General features: G+C 43.6%; 1 protein-coding gene and 1 long non-coding RNA gene across 3 annotated transcripts in view; one reads left to right on the top strand and one right to left on the bottom strand.

Annotated features, from left to right (window-relative positions):
• The window catches only part of Heatr3 (HEAT repeat containing 3), a 34,567-nt gene extending 22,526 nt beyond the window's left edge, over window positions 1-12,041 (top strand). The window contains exons 11-15 of the mRNA XM_090357670.1: window positions 928-1,064; window positions 3,677-3,765; window positions 7,613-7,756; window positions 10,203-10,379; window positions 10,801-12,041. Of these exons, the coding sequence (XP_090213796.1) occupies window positions 928-1,064; window positions 3,677-3,765; window positions 7,613-7,756; window positions 10,203-10,379; window positions 10,801-10,923 (670 nt within the window). The 3' untranslated portion in view covers window positions 10,924-12,041. The remainder of the gene's footprint in view (window positions 1-927; window positions 1,065-3,676; window positions 3,766-7,612; window positions 7,757-10,202; window positions 10,380-10,800) is intronic.
• LOC150047156 (uncharacterized) overlaps window positions 3,017-17,689 on the bottom strand; it is a 38,155-nt gene continuing 23,482 nt past the window's right edge. The window contains exons 2-3 of one of the 2 annotated variants that reach the window (XR_016539562.1): window positions 5,868-6,155; window positions 3,017-3,529 (exon numbers count right to left, since the gene is read on the bottom strand). This is a non-coding gene — a long non-coding RNA (uncharacterized LOC150047156). The remainder of the gene's footprint in view (window positions 3,530-5,867; window positions 6,156-17,689) is intronic. The other variant, XR_016539563.1, reaches the window with a different exon arrangement.

The raw sequence follows: 17,689 nt of genomic DNA, 5'->3' as shown, positions 1-17,689 counted from the left end.
CTAGAAAATGGAAAGTGGGGCTTGGCTAAAGGGTAGGGTGGTAGCCTTGAGCTGAAGAGCTCAGGGACAAATGCCTAGGCCTAGTTAAAGCCCCATGACCGAAAAAGAAAGAGAAAGGAAGGAAGGAAGGAAGGAAGGAAGGAAGGAAGGAAGGAAGGAAGGAAGGAAGGAAGGAGGAAAGAAGGAAAGAAAAAGAAAAAGAAAGAAAGAAAGAAAGAAAGAAAGAAAGAAAAAGAAAGAAAGGAGGGAGGGAGGGAGGGAGAGAAAAGCAGAGTTTGCAATACAGGGCAGAGCAGTGATTGCCTCCAGGGGTCAGGAAGGTAAGAGTGCAAACAGGAAGGGACATGGACTGTGAGGGTCACACTTCAGATATGTGGGTATTTGCTTTATAAATTAGTATTCTTTTTATTGTAATTAGTAGAAGGGTTACATTATATTCACCTGATAGAAGGTGCATTACTTGACAAACATTGCTATCCCTTCTTACGTTTTTGTCCCCATTTCCCTCCCCCACCCCCGCCCTCATCTTGTTTTCCTCTGCTTTATAAATTAGTTGTTAAACTTTATGTGTGTGGATCTTTCACCCTGTGTCTTAGTTCACTGTTCAATTGAAGAGGTTATCTTGCATAGCAATTACTCTAAGTTGGGTTTCCTCATGGCTCCTGAACTAGCTCTCTTATCAGGTCCTTCGTGCTGCTGCACCTCCTTGTACTTAGAGCTATTTTCACTCACCACCTGAAGCCTGGGCGGAAAGTTAACTATGCACCAGTAATCCCAGGTAGAGGCAGAACGATCATGAGTTCTGGGCCAAATGGCAAGACCCTGTCTCAAAAAAAAAAAAAAAGAAAGAAAGAAAACAAAAGTGAGTACCATGTTCCAGTGGGTAAGTGGTAGAGAACCAGACAGCGTTATTTTCTTCTTGTGCAGGATGAACACTATCCAGTGTAGAGCCCTCGTGTGCCTCCAAAGTCTAGTGTCCCTCTTGGATGTGGATCACCTGGGAGGGGCTCCAGCCCTCCAGACACTGGCGCAGCACCTGGCAGAGCTCCTGTTTTCTCAGCCAGGTAAAGATCTCAGCCTTACTATGAGAGACTACTTGGACAGAGTGGAATTTTCAAGGGGCAGGAACTTGAACTTTGTTACTGTGTGTTGTTTGCCCTTTAATATGCACAGGCTCTTCCCATATTCTGACAGAGTTGCCAGTGTACTGGGTCAAGCTGAAGTGGGACATTAAGTCCTTGGGTTGTATTTTTATGTTACTGAATTTGTTTATATCTAGTTATGTTAGCACAATTAAGGCTCAATCCTCAGATCTTTGGAGTGGTGATTTAGCTCAGTGGAAGAGCACTTGCAAGGCCCTGAGTTGGGTTCTCAGTGCTGCAAACAAACAACAACAAAAATATTGGATAGCGAGGCACTGGTGGCTCATGCCAATTTTGGCCAGCTGGGGCGGAAAGGCTATGGAGACTATTCTCTCCAATTAACCACCAGAAAACCTAAAGTGACACTCTTAACTCAAAATAGTAGAATACTAACTTGAACAAAAGAGCTCAAAGTTCAAGGCCCTGAGTTAAAGCCCCATGACCAGCCAAATAAATGTGTGTGTATTTGCATAATTTTCAATTATTTTCTTAATTTAAGAAATTGAGCAGATTGCCAATGGCTGATGTCACTACTAGCTACTCACGAGACTGAGAGCCAAGAATCCAGTTTGAAGCCAACGTGGGCAAGAAAGCTCTTGAAACTCTTGTCTCCAGTTAATCACCAAAAAGCCAGAAGTCGTAGAGCTCCAGTGGTAGAGCACCAGTCTTAAGCAATAAAGCTAAGGGACATTGTCCGGGTTCTGAGTAGCCCCCAGAACTGGCACACACTTGAAAAAATTGTAAGTTAGAATGGTGGTATCCTATTCTGATGTATATTTTCTGTTCCACAATAAGATAGTGAAATCAATCTGAAAAGTTCATCAAAATATAACCTGCTACTTGATATTTGTATATTGATTATTTACCTACATTTAGACATGCTACAACTTCTTTGATGCTATATAATTCGCATGCACGAAGACTCAGGTTTAATTCCTCAGTACCACATGCATAGAAAAAGCTGGAAGTGGTGCTGTGGCTCAAATGGTAGAGCTCTAGCCTTGAGAAAACACAAGGACAGTGCTCAGGCCCTACATTCAAGCCCTAGAACTGGTAAAAAGAAAATAATAATAATATAATGTTCGTAAGAATTTGTTTGTTTTGGCTGCAGGATAGAGTTTGAACCCATAGCTGCATGTTAGGTAAACTCTGTTCCACTGAGCTATATTCCCAGCCTAGAAAGACTTTTCAGACTTTACCCTTTTATTATTTCTTTTAGTATTTCCTCAATTGCTTAGGGAATGCCAGGTCTGCTGGCTTGTTACTGAAACTGTGTCTGGATGGGTTGAAATTTATCTTCCCCAAATTTGGATGAATGACCAGAAACATTTTCTTTGCCTAGATAAGGCTAGATGGTGAGACTTTGTCCCAAGAAAAACACAAGAGTTTCTCACAGTAGTTTTTGAGAAAGTTGCCTGCCTCTCACCTAAGCAATCTAAAGTGGGCCATCAGAACTAGAACAAGGTCTCCAGCAGTACTGAGCAGGAAGCCAAGCTGTCTATTGCTATCTTACAAATTACTCCAGACAGTGACTTAAAACAGCCGTGATCACAGCACTGGTGGCTCACACCTGTAGTCCTAACTACTTAGAGGAGGCTGAGATCTGAGACTCTTATCTCCAATTAACCACCAAAAAGAGCTGAAAGTGGAGCTGTGGTTCAAGTGATAGAACCTTGAAAACAAAAGCTATGGAACAGCATCGAGGCCCTGGTTTCAAATCCTAGGACCAACACAAAAAATAAAAAATCAGAAAAAAAAAAGCAATAATCAATATTGTCCTTTATGATCTAGCCAGTCATCCATGTGTCATATTGGTTGAAGAAGTCACAAACCACACCCTGGGGAAAGAGGGTCCCCTTTTATTGTGGGAAGGGCAGAGTTACAGAGCAGTACGTGGGACTGGCAGTGTGGCTGTGACCCTTTAAGAAGTTTCCGTCTAAAGCCGGGTGTGGTGGCTCACACCTATAACCCTAGCTACTCAGGGGGCTGAGATCCGAGGATCAAGGTTCAAAGCCAGCCCAGGCAGTAAAGAACGTGAGACTCATCACCAGTTAACCACTAGAGAATGGGAAGTGGGGCTGAGGCTCAAGAGGTAGGCCTTGAGCTGAAGAGCTCGGGGATGGTTTGGAAAGGGGATGAAGAGCTGGGGGCAGGGTAGCCTAAACCCTCGGCTCTAGTTCTTGGCTTACAGTGGACCACACTTGGTAAGAATGCTGGCATAAGAAGCAATAGGGAGCCGCTTAGCGCCATGGTGGAGGTGGGTGGGACTGAGTCCAGAGCAGCTGGCTCAGGACTGTCCTGTTCCCAAGTGAATCCAGAGAGCACCTTAGCACAGGCAGGACGTCTCCTCGGGGCATCTTCAGACATCACATCAGTAGCGTCCAGGGCTTAAATATCAAGAATTTTTCAAAATTAATCATAGCGCCTGCTGACATGTGGAATGCTTACTTTAATCTGGTTTTCCCGGATTTAGCTTGTCTTGGGAGAGAGAAGTTGACTTGATCTTTGTGTTTTGTGGTAACTTTCTGTTTTAGATTTTGCTGAGCACCCTGACTTTCTGGAAGCCATAAGCAGTGCCTTGAGGGCCCTTCTGCAAACAATGGCCTCCAATAACCTTCCCCAGGTAAGATTTTGAAAAACTACTATGAAACTTGAAGTATCTTTTTGTTGGAGGTGATTCTGTGGCCATACAACTACTTGGTTTTTGTTTTGTTTTTGTTTTTGTTTTCAGTCCCTCTGGTTTTTGAGACCAAGCCTTACTATGCAACCTTGTCTGGCCTTGAACTCTGATCTTGCTGCACTCTGTCTCCCAAGGGCTAGGATTGAGGGCATGCTGATTAAAGTTGACCCATTTTAAACAAGAAGGTTTTTTGTTGTTGCCGCTGCTGGTTTTATTTTCAGTTTGTCTTGTGCGTTCCTTTATCTGTCTTTGGAAGGTAAAGAGGGTTACAGAAATGGAGGGACAAAGGATGAATGAATGCAACAACAAGACTCACTAGATACTATGCTGGGAATGAACTATACAAATTGTGGGTGGGGACAGGAGGGAAAAACTGGGAGAGAGTAAGGTAGGGATGACATTGTCCAAAAAGAAGGGTGTTCTTTACCTGAAGTACATAACTATAACCCCTTTGTATATCACCTTTGCAATAACAGTAAAAAAAAAAAAAGTTGACCCATTTTAGACAGTAGGAATCCTCTCAGGTTAGTTCCTGTGTCTCTTAACATGGACCTTATATCTGAGCCCTAGATTGTTTTTTTCCCAGTGCTGGGTATTGAAGCCAAGGACTTGTGAATGGGAGGTAAGCACTCCACCATTGTTTTCTTCTGGGGGAATTTTTTTTTTCTTTTTTGCTAGTCGTGGGGCTTGAACTCAGGGCCTCAGCACTGTCCTTGGGCTTTTCTCAAGGCTGGCACTCTGCCACTTGAGCCACAGCACCACTTCCAGCTTTTTTCTATGTATGTGATACCAAAGAATCGAACCTGGGTCTTCGTGCATGCTAGGCTTAAACTCAGTCTGGGTACTATTCCTGAGCTTATTTTTGCTTTTTACTACTTGAATCACAACTGGACCTCTGTCTTTTAAGGTGAGATAAGAGTCTCACAGATTTTCTTGCCTGGGTTAGAAATGTGATCCTCAAATCTTAACCTCCTGAGTAGCTTGGATTATGGATGTGAGCTATTTGTTACCATTTTTTAAAACTTTTAACAAGGGTGATGTACCAAAGGGTTACAGTTGAGAATTTTTTTTAACATAATTGTTGGCTCTCTCTTTCTGTAAAATGGAAATGAAAATAACACATCGCCTGCCATGTGGCTGTAGGACCTCTAGAAAAGTGTGGTATGTTTACTCTTTTCTTTCTTTCTTAGTTGTATGGCTTGAACTCAGGATCTGGGCACTGTCCCTGACCTCTTTTGCTCAAGGCTAGCACTCTACCACAGCCACAGCTCCACTTCTGGTTTTCTGGTAGTTAACTGGAGATAAGACTTTTCTGCCCCTGCTGATTTTGTGCCTCAATCTTCAGATCTCTTACCTCCAGAGTAACTAAGATTATAAGCATGAGCCACCGGTGCCACTTTGTTCTTATTTTCTGGAGCTGTTACTGGGCTACTACTTGAGCCAGGTGTGGTGAATACCTGTAGCCTTACCCGTTTTATGTTATTATCAGGGTGATGTATAGAGAGGGGGTTTACAGTTATATTTGTAAGGTAGTGGGCGTATATTACTTTGTCTTTTTTTTTTTTTTTTTTTTTTGCCAGTCCTGGGCTTGGGCTCAGGGCCTGAGCACTGTCCTTGGGCTTTCTCAAGGCTAGAGCTCTGCCACTTGAATCACAGCAACATTTGTGGCTTTTTTTTTGTCTATGTAGTCTATGTATGTGGTACTGAGAAATTGAACCAGGTCTTCTTGCATGCTAGGCAAGCACTCTACCACTTGCGCCAAACTCCCAGCCCCTACATTACTTCTTGAACATTGTTACCACCTTCCCATGTTTTTCTCTCACTCTCCCCACCCCAAGTTGTAAAATTCATTTCCAACATATTGTCTTATTTGTCCTAGCAGAAAAGACAGTGCATAGCAAAGTTGCATAGCAAGACTATGTCTCAAAAAAAAAAAAATAGTGAAAGCTTGGGCTTAAATAGAGGTAACTATTCATATATGTGGGGCATTAGTGGGACACGGTGAGCTCAGGACCTAGCTGGTGCTTCCCTGTCTAGCTCTTTACCTTTCTGGCCCATGGGCTTTCAGTGACTTGTTTGAGTTCTGGTAATGCTGCAAGTATACCTTGTGATTCACCATAGCCTTATCTCAGCTTTGCTTTATGACTACAAAATTTTCTTGGTGGGTAGTATTGGGATTTGAACCCAGGATTTTCTGCTTGTCAGGCATGTTAGCTGTTCCATTCCATTGAGCAGAAGTCATGCAGAAGATTCACAAATGAGTTTGTCAGTTGGTAGAGTGCTAGCCAATGAGCAAAAGTGGCAGATAAGGAGTTGGAGTCACAACGTCTGACCTAAAAACCAAGAAAAGAACAAAGTGTGAGGTTTACAAATGGTAACTGTAGTGAGCATGAGTGAGTGTTGGCTGTGCACTGTTGGATCCTGTAGCAGCTCTTGGTGGGTGTCTGTGACCCGCCCTCCTGTGGGAAGTAGCAGATTTATGAAGCCAAGTAGAACCTATGCTGGAGATCCAAGCACAGCTGGGATTTGAATTCAGAAAGTCTGACTCTAGACTTTCTTTCTTTCTTTCTTTCTTTCTTTCTTTCTTTCTTTCTTTCTTCTTTCTTTCTTTCTTTGTTCTTGTCTGAGCTTAAATCTCAGACTCAGTACCTGACCCTTTCAACTCATTGGCTAGTGCTCTCCCAACGGAGCCATGCCACCCACCCCAGGCCATCTTTTCTTCACTGCTCTGTGCTGCTGGGTAGAGGACATGGCCAGGAAGTACAGCATTCATGGAACTTGTTCCCAAACTTATGCTCAGTCTGAAAATCACCACCACATAGCACGTTATCACTTAATGAAGCTTATGATCTTTAGTCATTTACAGCCAAAACATCTCCAAGTTCTTACAATATTTATACTCAATTTTTGCTTTTGTGTGTGGGCTTCAATTTAGGGTGTAGGTGCTGTCTACCACTTGAGCCATAGCCCCACTTCCAGCTTTTTGGGGTGCTTAATTAGAGATAAGAGTCTTATAGACTTTCACAGACTTTTTTGCCTGGGCTGGCTTCAAACCACAACCCTCAGATCTCAGTCTCCGAGTAGCCAGGAATATAGGTATGAGCCACCAGTGCCCGGCTAGCTATACACAGACCATTCGTATTAAGGCTGTTTTCAAAACTTGTTTTGTTTTGGTGGTTGTGGGGTTTGAATTAAGGGCTTTGTGCTTTCTAGGCAAGCAGTCTACCACTTGAACCATGTACCCCAGCCCTTTTTGCGTCAGTTACTTTTCAGATAGGGTCTTGTGCTTTTTACCTAGCTGGCCTCAGACTGAAATCACCCTGTCTACATCTCCTGCATAGCTAAGATGCCAGATGTGTACCACCATGCCCAGACAATTGGTTGTGATTAGTTCTCACTAGTTTTTGTTTTGTTTTTCTGCGCTGATCTTCAGCCACAGTTTTCCCAATCTCCACCTTCTGAGTAGATGGTATTACAGGTGTGAGCCACCCCACCCAACTATGCTTTCAAATCTTTATGACCACTAGAAAACAAAACTGGAATCTGTTTCATATGTGTCCTCTGAAATGAAAGTCTTCACATGTGACTCATAGGACTTAAAGCTCCTATATGTATTAGTGACAAGTAACATGGGAGAAGACTCCCCTTAGTCCAGAATACCTAAGTTGTCTGCCAGGTGTTCACTCTGCTCTTGACCTCCTGCAGCCTGTAGAAGAGACTGCTGGCTTCCATTTGCCATTGGAATGGTGGGGTGTACCACTGTCCATACTCCCACTTCCTCTCTCAACAGTGCATGACACCCGAACAGCTGATGACGCTGTGCAGAGCTGGCATCGGGAGCAGCAATGTCGGGGTTCGAGTGAATGTTGTCAGTATTTCAGGAATCACTGGCAGCGTGCTGGCCAAAGAAGGTGGGACACTTGAGACTCTGAAGGTAAACCAGTTTGCTCCCAGAGTTGATGTGACCTATTGGACTATAGGGGAAGAGAAGAGTGCCCATTGGCACAGGGTTTCTAATGCTTGTGTGTTGAAGTGAGCAGTTAGCACAAGGAACCCTTTGGGGTGATCTAACAGCAAGTGTTAGATAAGTACTTTAAAGTTGAGTCTTATTTTGCCATTTAACTATTTGGCATGCTTTCTCGTGTGTGTGTGTGTGTGTGTGTGTGTGTGTGTGTGTAATTTCTCCTGCTCCATTAAGGCGGATTGCCACTTTAATGGAACAGTAACCTCTTTTCTGTTCTTCGTTTTGTTTTGTTTTTTGTTTTTGTGTGTCATGGCACTTGACCTTGACCTGGGTACTGCCTCTGAGCTCTTCAGCTCAAGGCTACCACCCTACTCCTGAGCATGCATGCTATCCCTGAGCTCATCAGTTCAAAGCTACCACCCTGTCCTTGAACCAAGCCCCTCTTCCCGTTTTCTAGAGTTCAATTGGAGATAAGAGTCTCAGGTCCTTTTGTGCCTGGGCTGGCTTTCAACTTTGATCCTCAGATCTCAGCCTCCTGAGTAGCTAGGATTACAGGAGTGAGCCGCCACACCCAGCTCAGTAACTTCTTTTCAACTGTAGAATTTGCAAATCATGTTACTTTTTTTTTTTTTTTGGGCCAGTCCCGGGGCTTGAACTCAGGGCCTATGCACTGTCCTTGGGCTTTCTCAAGGCTGGTGCTCTACCACTTGAGCCACAGCACTACTTTCAGCTTTTTCTGTATATTATGGTGCTGAAGAATCAAACCAGGGCTTCTTGCATGCTAAGCAAGTATTATACCACTAAGCCACATTCCCAGCCCTTTAGTTACATTTCTAACATGTAAAAGACAGTACTGCTTTACTTATTCCCTAATATATCAAAAGTATGCTGTGTATTTCATGGAATTTCCTTCTGGGTATGTAAGTAAATTATAGACATGGCATTTTTCCCTATCAATTCAATTGTATCTTTTCTAAATAGAGCAGCGTCATACTTAACCGTTATTGTTATGTCTTCTGCAGTTGTCTTTTTTTGTTGGTTTTTTTTGTTTTGGTCAGTCATAGGGCTTGAACTCTGAGCATGGGTGCAGTCCCTGAGCACTTCAGCTCAAGGCTACCGCTCTACCACTTTGAGGCACAGTACCACTTCTGGTTTTCTGGTGGCTAATTGAAGATAAGAATCTCACAGACTTTCATATCCAGGCTGGTTTTGAACCGCATTCCTCATATCTCAGCTTCCCGAGCAGCTAGGATTACAGACATGAGCCGACACCAGCTCACTGGTGCCCAGCTTTTTTTTTTTTTTTGCCTGTCCTGGGGCTTGAACTTAGGTTCTAGGCACTGTCCTTTAGCTTTCTCAAGGCTAGCAAGCACTCTACCACTTGAGCCATAGCACCACTTCCGGCTTTTATGTGGTATCAAGGAATGGGACACAGGACTTCATGCAGGGTAGGCAAGCACTCTACCACTAGGCCACACTCCCAGCCCCAAGTTGTCATTTCTTGATATGTCTACTTCCTATTCCTAATCTCCCAGTTGGCTCCAATATACTACTTGTGGGTAGTTTAAACCAGGAAAGCCAAGGCTTCCCCCTGGTTTGAGGTGGTACAGATCTCCTTCTCTCTTGACCTTGGATCTCCCTGAACCACCTGTTTGTCCTCATCATCCAGATCAGCACCCAGCAGACTGTCCAGCCTGGTGGAGCTGTCTGTCTGCTTCCTTGTGGTTGTAGGCTTATTCCTCTAGCCTATTTCCTGCCTGCTAGAAGCTAGATCTAAAGGCTGAATTTGATTGAGAGCCAAGGATTCAGATCCTTGTTTTAATAAGACTACCTCATAAGTAGTGCTGTGTGCTTCAAGTTATACATTCTGGAGGAGAAAATCAGGACCCAGGAAGCTTAACTGACTGGCCAAGGGTCACCCTGTTCCTTAGCTCTCTGACCAGGCTACACATCACCCTGGGGTGCTAGAAGGCAGAGCATCTAGGCTACAGAAGGTTATTCTTCGCACCTGGGCATGCTCTGTGTTAGGTGTGGGAGTGGCAATGGGGCAGGGGGCTGGGTAGTCAGCCAAGGTAGTAAGGCAAAATGAGTAATTGCTGGGCTAATGCACTGGTTTTCATCTACTTTTAAAAGCAGATTTCATTGTTACAGGTAAGATTTCTGTGCCTTAAACACTATTCAGAAGCCTTTTCAAGGGAGGTGAAGGGACAAGTTCTAACAAATTCAGTTTTTCCAGTGTTGTGGATTTTAATTCACTTTATTTAGGAATGTAAAACTTTATAGCCTACTAATCCGTATGTTTATACGTCTTTAATAATTTTTCGTTTCTGCTGGCCCTTCCATGAAGCAGGAGAGTAGCAGGATTAGCAGCACGTCTGTGCAGTGGTAGTCAGATTGCCTGTGTGTGTTGTTCCAGACTATTGGGTGCTTTCTGCTTGAAGTTGCTGGCAAAGATCCTTCCCTCGTGGTTGCAGGAGAGGCTCTGGATGCCCTCTTTGATGTCTTTGCAGAAGGGGAAGAAGCCGAAAGGGCCTCAGTCCAGATAAAATTGCTATCTGCTCTCAAAGAATTTCAGCCCATCTTCAAAACGAAGGTTTGTAGCTGCTTTGCCTGTCGATGGGCAAGTCTGAGTGTTCTCTGGGAAGGAGCTTAGCGCATGTGCAGATGCAACTTCCTTTGTAAGGGTAAGATTACCCACCAAGCACTTTTGTGTAGTACCCCAAGCATTGTACATGTAGTCCAGCCTCTGAAGAACTTAGTGTCTAGGTGCTGTTTATTCAAGACTGGTGTTCTACTACTTGAGCCATACCTCTAGTTAGGCTTTATTTTGCCCCAACTCCTACCTAACCTTCTTAATTAAAAGACTGGCCCGCCAATCTAATCTTTAGCACACTTTCCAACTGAAGTCTCCATGGTAAAATAGTTACATTTACTCCAAGTTAAGTACTTGTCACTTTATTTAAATGAATTTGTAATAGATACTAATTCCATACTTTTTTTTTTTTTTTGAGCAGATACGAAAGGAAGGGAGAGGTAAATACAGTCCAGACCAGCTATGTGTTCTTGACAATGTGAAGATGAACTTGAGAAGGTTTATTGCTTATCAAGAAACGGTGGAGAAAAGACTGACTTCCTGAATAATCTGAAGAGACTCTTTCTGGGAGCTTAGTCAGAGGTTGAGTGCTTATGTATGATATGGGAAGACCTGGGTCTGTTCCTAGCACCGGAAAGGGAGAGGGAGAGAGAGAGCGCAACTTCCCAAAGAAGTAGATGCTGCAATTATATGCTTCCCAAAGCTATTGTATAATGTTCATACTTTTGGGGGAGGCAGTCATGGGGTGCTGTCCCTGAGCTCTTCGGCTCAAGGCTACCACCCTACCCCTGGAGCCACAGCCCCACTTCCTATTTCCTAGTGGTAAATTGGAGGTAAGAGTCTCATGGACTTTAGTGCCTGGGCTGGCTTTGAACTACGATCCTAAGATCTCAGCCTTCTGAGTAGGTAGGATTACAGGCATGAGCCACCATGCCCAGCTTAATGTTCATACTTTGAACTTTTTTTTGAAATTCATTTTAAAAAATTGCAAAACCTATAAGAAACATGTGCTTGGGCTGTGGGGTCTGTGCGTGTATCTCTATGTCTCCAATGAAGTTAATTCCTTGGGGACAGAGGGAATGTAGTGTGGTTTTTTTATGCTGTGATTTCTATTTGGTTATGCAGGAAATAGAGCTAGGGGCCTTGCACATGTGGGCACACACTCTGCTCTGAACCACATGCCTGGCTCTCAGCCATTTCCCAACTACTTCTTGGGCAGTAAAGAAACTTTCAATAATCATGCCCTTGAATTTTTGCAAGAAAGCAAAGCCTCAATCATTACCTGGGTACTTTTTAAGCCACTATTATTTTTATTAGATGAAACTAATTGAAATAGTCAGTCCTGAAGTACTATATATATACTAATAGGACCCTATTATGAAGAAGTATTTCAATTTGTGTCACTGAGGGGCTAGTACTGATGAGCTACTGAAGTGACAGTAATCTCATGGTGATCTGATCAATTACTGCCTTGTTTTAATATGGCATAGAGTCAAAATTATAGAACATATTTTGAATAAATAACATTTTCATTAAAAGCTTTATGTCTTATAAATTCCTTTTTTGTAATGCTACATATACCTATTCCTGTGTGGCCCGCCTCACCTGTGTATAGAGTATTGGAAAAACCTGGCAACAGCCTTGCCCCAAAAGTCTTGAAAGTATGAGGTGACAGCTGGCTAGAGGCAGCAAGTGTTCTGCTCATCATGGTCCAGAAGCAGCCCCTGTTTGCTCTGTTGTCCATTAGTCAGAAGAATTGTCCACGACTGGGAATGTGGCTTAGTGGTAGAGTGCTTGTCTCACATGCATGAAGCCCTGGGTTTGATGCCTCAGTACGATATGAACAGACAGAAGTGGTAGTGTGGCTCAAGTAGTAAGAGTGCTAAAGAATTGTCCATAAAGGGGCCGGGAGTTTGGCCTAGTGGTAGAGTGCTTACCTAGCATGCACGATAGACCAAGGTTCTATTCCTCAGTACCATATACACAGAAAAAAGTCGGAAGTGGTGTTGATGCTCAAGTGGTAGAGCTCTAGCCTTGAGAAAGACAGTGTTCAGGCCCTGAGTTCAAGGCCAGGACTGGCCAAAAACAAAGTCCATAAAGATTTGAATTTTCCACACAGTTGGTCTTGGTTGTCCTGATTCAAAAAACAAGCTAGTCATGGTGGCTCATGCCTGTAATCCTAGCTACTCTCAGGAGGTTGAGATCTGAGGATCTCAGATCTGCTTCAAAGCCAGCCCAGGCACTAAAGTCCATGAGACCCTTTATCTCCAATTAACCAGCAGAAAACTGGAAGTGGTTCTGTGGTTCAAGGGGTAGGGCAGTAGCCTTGAACTGAAGAGCTCAGGGACAAAACCCAGGCTCAGAGTTCAAGTCCCACAACCAACAAAAAACAAACAACAACAAAAAACCCCAAGTATATGATTCTTTATTTTGGTGATGAAGGGCCTTGCTCGTACCAGACAAATGCTGTACCACTGCACTCACACCCTTTGCCTTTTTTTCCCCCTAGTTCTGGGGCTTGAACTTGGGGCCTAGGCACTGTCCTTAGACACTTTTTCCTCAAGGCTAGTGCTCTACCACTTGAGCCACAGCACCAGTTCTGGCTTTTTCTGTGTATGTGGTACTGAAAAATCAAACCCAGGGCTTCATGCATGGTAGGCAAGCACTCTTCCACTAGGCCACGCTCCCAGCTCTGCCTTTTTTGATTGCTATAAACTTCCCTCTTGGTATTGTAAGAGATGGTGCTTAATCCAATCTGATTTCAAAGATGTATTGAGACTTGTTTGATCACCTGCCATGGTTTACCCTGGCCTATGGGAAGAAGGTCCCTTCAATAACTTGGGTAATGTTTATGGATGTGTCAGCTACATTGTACCCAGGTTGCAAATTATTGTGAAACTTTTACCTTTGCTATGTAATCCTGGCTGACCTTGAACTCTTGGTATTCCTCCCTCAGCATCCTGAGGGCTGAAATTACAGGCATGAGCCTTTCTGGAGTACTGTGTGTGTGTGTGTGTGTGTGTGTGTGTGTGTGTGTGTGTGTGTGTGTGTGTGCCACTTCTGGGGCTTGAACTTGTGTGTGTTGTGTGTGTGTGTGTGTGTGTGTATGTGTGTGTGCCACTTCTGGGGCTTGAACTTGGCCTGGGCATTCTCCCTGTGTTTTTTTTTTTTCAAGGTGGCACTCTACCACTTGTGCTACACCTCTACTTCCAGGTTTTTCATGGTCATAGAATAGATTCTCAGAATAGACTTGTTAGCCTGAACACGCTTCAAACCACAATCCTCAGATCTTAGCCTCCTAAGTAGCTAAGATTATGGGTATGAGCCACCAGCTCATGGCAAAGTAGTGATTTTTCTTTCCTAAAGCAAATATTATGTAAGAGGTAGAATTTTTAAAACATCTTTGGTCAGAAACAAGTTATAAGGTGGTTTTAGTAAGCCCTTATGTATCACTAATTCCCTTGAATGAAAGTGGAAGAAGTTCCCTAGTTATAACAAGTGAATGAATGGATTAAACATACATGCCCCTGTATACATTGCTTACAGAAAACACATTTCACCTCTAGGAACAGAGACTAGAAAGGGAGAGATGGAATAAGATCTTTCCTTTGAGTGTTACGCAAAACAAAGCAGGACTAGCCCCAACTTATTTACATAAAACAGACTATAAATCACAAGCAGTAAAATGAGACAAGGAAGGTCACTACGTAATGATAAAACATGAGGAAAATTTTCTGCATATACATGTGCCAAATATTGGAGCAAACAAATATATGTAGAAAATATTAGGGCTAGGAGTTTAGCCTAGTGGTAGAATGCTTGACTAGCATGCACAAAGACTCAGGTTTGATTCCTTGGTACCACATACATAGATAAAAGCCAGAAGTGGTGCTGAGGTTCAAGGGGTAGAGCTCTAGCCTTGAGAAAGTCCAAGGATGGTGCTCAGGCCCTGAGTTCAACAAGGACTGGCAAGAAAAAGAAAATATTGATAGACCTTGCCTAACATACAAGAAGCCCTGAGTTCCATTCCTTGGTACCACATACATAGAAAAGCCAGAACTGGAGGCCGGGAGTTTGGCCTAGTGGTAGAGTGCTTGCCTAGCATGCATGAAGACCAGGGTTTGATTCCATGGTACCACATACATAGAAAAAAAGCCAGAAGTGGTGCTGAGGCTCAAGTGGTAGAGCTCTAGCCTTGAGAAAGTCCAAGGACAGTGCTCAGGCCCTGAGCTCAAGCCCAGGACTGGCAAAAACAAGCAAACAAACAAAAATATGAACAGCATTTAATTGCTCCCAGACCAATCAGCACCAGTGAGTCATGCTTGTAATCCTAGCTACTCTATAGGCTGAGATTTAAGTATTGCACTTTGAAGCCAGCCTGTACAGGAAAGTCTGTGAGACTCTTTATCTCCAATTAACCACCAAAAATCCAGAAGTGAAAATGTAGCTCAAGTGGTAGAGTGCAGTTTTGAGTGAAAAAGCTTAAGGACAGTGTCCAGGCCTTGAAGCACCAGTACTAGCACAAAAATAAATAAGATAACACACTAAACACATTTTTTTTTCCTTTACCAGATTTTTTGAGCCCTCTAGCTGTATAGACAGCTCTGATTGACATTGAGAGCCTCATGATAGGCAGAATAGACACAATCTTGGCCTGCACAGAACTTAATGGGTATTAGGACTAAAGTGCTGTGAAGCAGTAGAAGAGGCTTAGTAAAGAAACAAATAGTTTCCAGGAAAGAACAGCATGTGCAAAGATTCTGGGGCAGTGGGAAGTAAGGCAAGCTGAAGCAGTCAGAAGAAGCTTCAGGGCCTCAAGCAGTGTTACATCATTATTCTAAAATGTCTGGGAAAGTGCAGTCCTTAGAAATGAACCAGCCAGGAAATGACAGGCCACTTAGGAGGTCCATGGGGTTGGTTCAGTGTAGTGTAGAACTTGAAGATTTCCACCTCAGAGGTCACAGATTAATTCCACACAGGAGGAATCGGACAGGAAAGTGTCTAGGTAGACTCAGATCTGTGAGTTACACCTTATGATGGCTGGTGGCACATTCACCAGGATGGGAAGTTCTCAAAGAGGACCAGGCTAGGGAAAAAGCTGGTAGACTGATTTTTCAATATGTTCCTATAGCAGAGAAAGATGGTAAGATGTTAAGTTTAATTACGAAGAGAATAGAGGGGAAATTGCTGAAGTAATTTGTAAAGTTGTTTAAAATCTGCAGAAAACCAGGCGCAGGTGGCTCAAGCCTATGTACCCAGCTACTCAAGAGACTGAGAACTGGAGAATCTAGGTTGAAGGCCTGCCTAGGCAGAAAGGGCTATGAGACTCAGTCTCCAAAACAGCAAAATACTGGACTAGGGGTGTACCTCAAATGGTTGAGTACCACCTGTGAGTAAGCAAGCCAAGAGAGCAGTAAAGCCCTGAGTTTTAGCCAATGTACAAAAAAGAATGAAAAAGGGTGGGGAGGGAGGGAGGAAAGGAAGAGCTGGATGGGGTGGGGGAGGGTGTGGAGGTAGCTAATCCGGATTTAGACCAAGAGGGCCACCATACCTGTTTGTCAAGAAACTTTGGGGACCTTTAACCCAACCACAGTGAAAGAGCAGTATCTTCTCTCACCCTCCCTCTTCCCCAAGTTGCCTATCCTGTGTTATCTACAGCCAGTGCTAGGCTGGGCATTGCAGATTTGGGGCACATTTGCCCACTGCCACTCAGAGCTGCTGCTGCTGTTGCTGAGAGCCTGCAGACAGTTACCCAGGACCAGGCCCACCCCCACCCCCATTCTGCTGGCATCCAGAGCAGTCACTATGCCTTTTTATTGCAGGACTGCCTTGATCTCAAGAGTTTTTGTCACCAGCTAGCATGATTTTGAGCACAAATACTAGAAATGATGAATCCACTTTGATCTACTCTAATGACTTTGTTGTGTTGTAAGGAATCCAGTGAGAGAATTCGATCCGGCTAGCATAGAGGTTCAAGCTGATCATAAAGCCCTGGTTTTCTACTGGGGCCTGGTTGTATGTTCCTTCACAGGGAGGCTTGCTTTCTGTGGTTGGAGACCCCATCAGTGGCTATATACACACAAGGAAATTTGTTTGTGTGTGTGTGCTTTGAGACAGGGTCTCTGTAAAATCCAACCTGGCCTTGAATTTGAATTTGTGATTCTTCTGCCTCAGCTTCCTGAGTGCTAAGATTACAGGTATGCACCCCCATACCTGGTTTTCTCTCTCTCTCTGCCTGTCCTGGGATTAACTCAAGGCCTGGGAGCTAGTCTTGAGCAAAATGTTTATCCCCACCTCTGCAAAACAAAAGCAAATTATAAATGGTTAAATAGAGCAAAAAGTTCAAGGCTAGCACTCTACTGCTTGAACCATAGCATCACCCCAGGACTTTTTGATGGCTAATTGGAGATTGGCATCTCAGGGACTTTACTGCTCAAGCTGGCTTTGAACTGCTATCCTCAGATCTCAATCTCTTGAGTAACTAGGATTATAGGCATGAGAACCAATGCCCAGTTCATTGTGTCTCTTTGTAAGAACTAAATACCTCTCCTAGAATCTCTTATGGAGTGTTTGGCTATGTTTCAAAATAATGTTAGGTTCTATAAAAAATATATATATATTCAGACCAGGCGCTGGTGGCTCACACTTTGTAATGCCAGCTACTCAGGAGGTTGAGATCTGAGAATCAGTTTAAAGCCAGCCTGGCTTCGTGAGACTCTCTAATTAACCACCATGTGGATCAAGAGGTAGGGTGGTAGCCTTATTCTGAAGAGCTTGGGGACTGCCCAGGCCCAGAGTTCAAGCTCTATGACCACCAAAAAAAAAAAAAAAAAAAAAGTTCAATATCTATTTAAATGCATTTATCCTGATTGAAATGTTTCATGTAATTTGGGTCTCTTTGTGGGTGCTAGAAACCGGGGTCTTTGTGCATGCTAAGCAAGCACTCTACCACTAGGCTAACTTCCGGCCTCACTGAATTTTGTACACTGTTTTTTTGCCAGTCCTGACTTGAACTCAGAGCTTAAGCACTGTCCTTGGGCTTTCTCAAGGCTAGAGCTCTACCACTTGAGCCACAGAGCCACTTCCAGCTTTTTTTCTATGTATGTGGTACCAAGGAATGCAACCTGGGTCTTCGTGCATGCTAGGCAAGCACTCTACCACTAGGCAAAACTCCCAGCCCTTTATACTGTTTTTTATTTTCTTTGTTCTGAGTCATGGGGCTTGAACTCAAGATCTGGGCACTGTCCCTTAGCTTTTACATTAGCACTCTTCCACTTTTTTTTTTTTTTTTTTTTTTTTTTTTTTTTTTT

The sequence above is a fragment of the Megascapheus bottae genome, chromosome 24 (assembly GCF_031878675.1).
Source record: "Megascapheus bottae isolate mThoBot1 chromosome 24, mThoBot2.hap1, whole genome shotgun sequence".
Lineage (NCBI taxonomy): Eukaryota > Metazoa > Chordata > Mammalia > Rodentia > Geomyidae > Megascapheus > Megascapheus bottae.
This window is presented reverse-complemented; position numbering and strand designations above follow the sequence as displayed.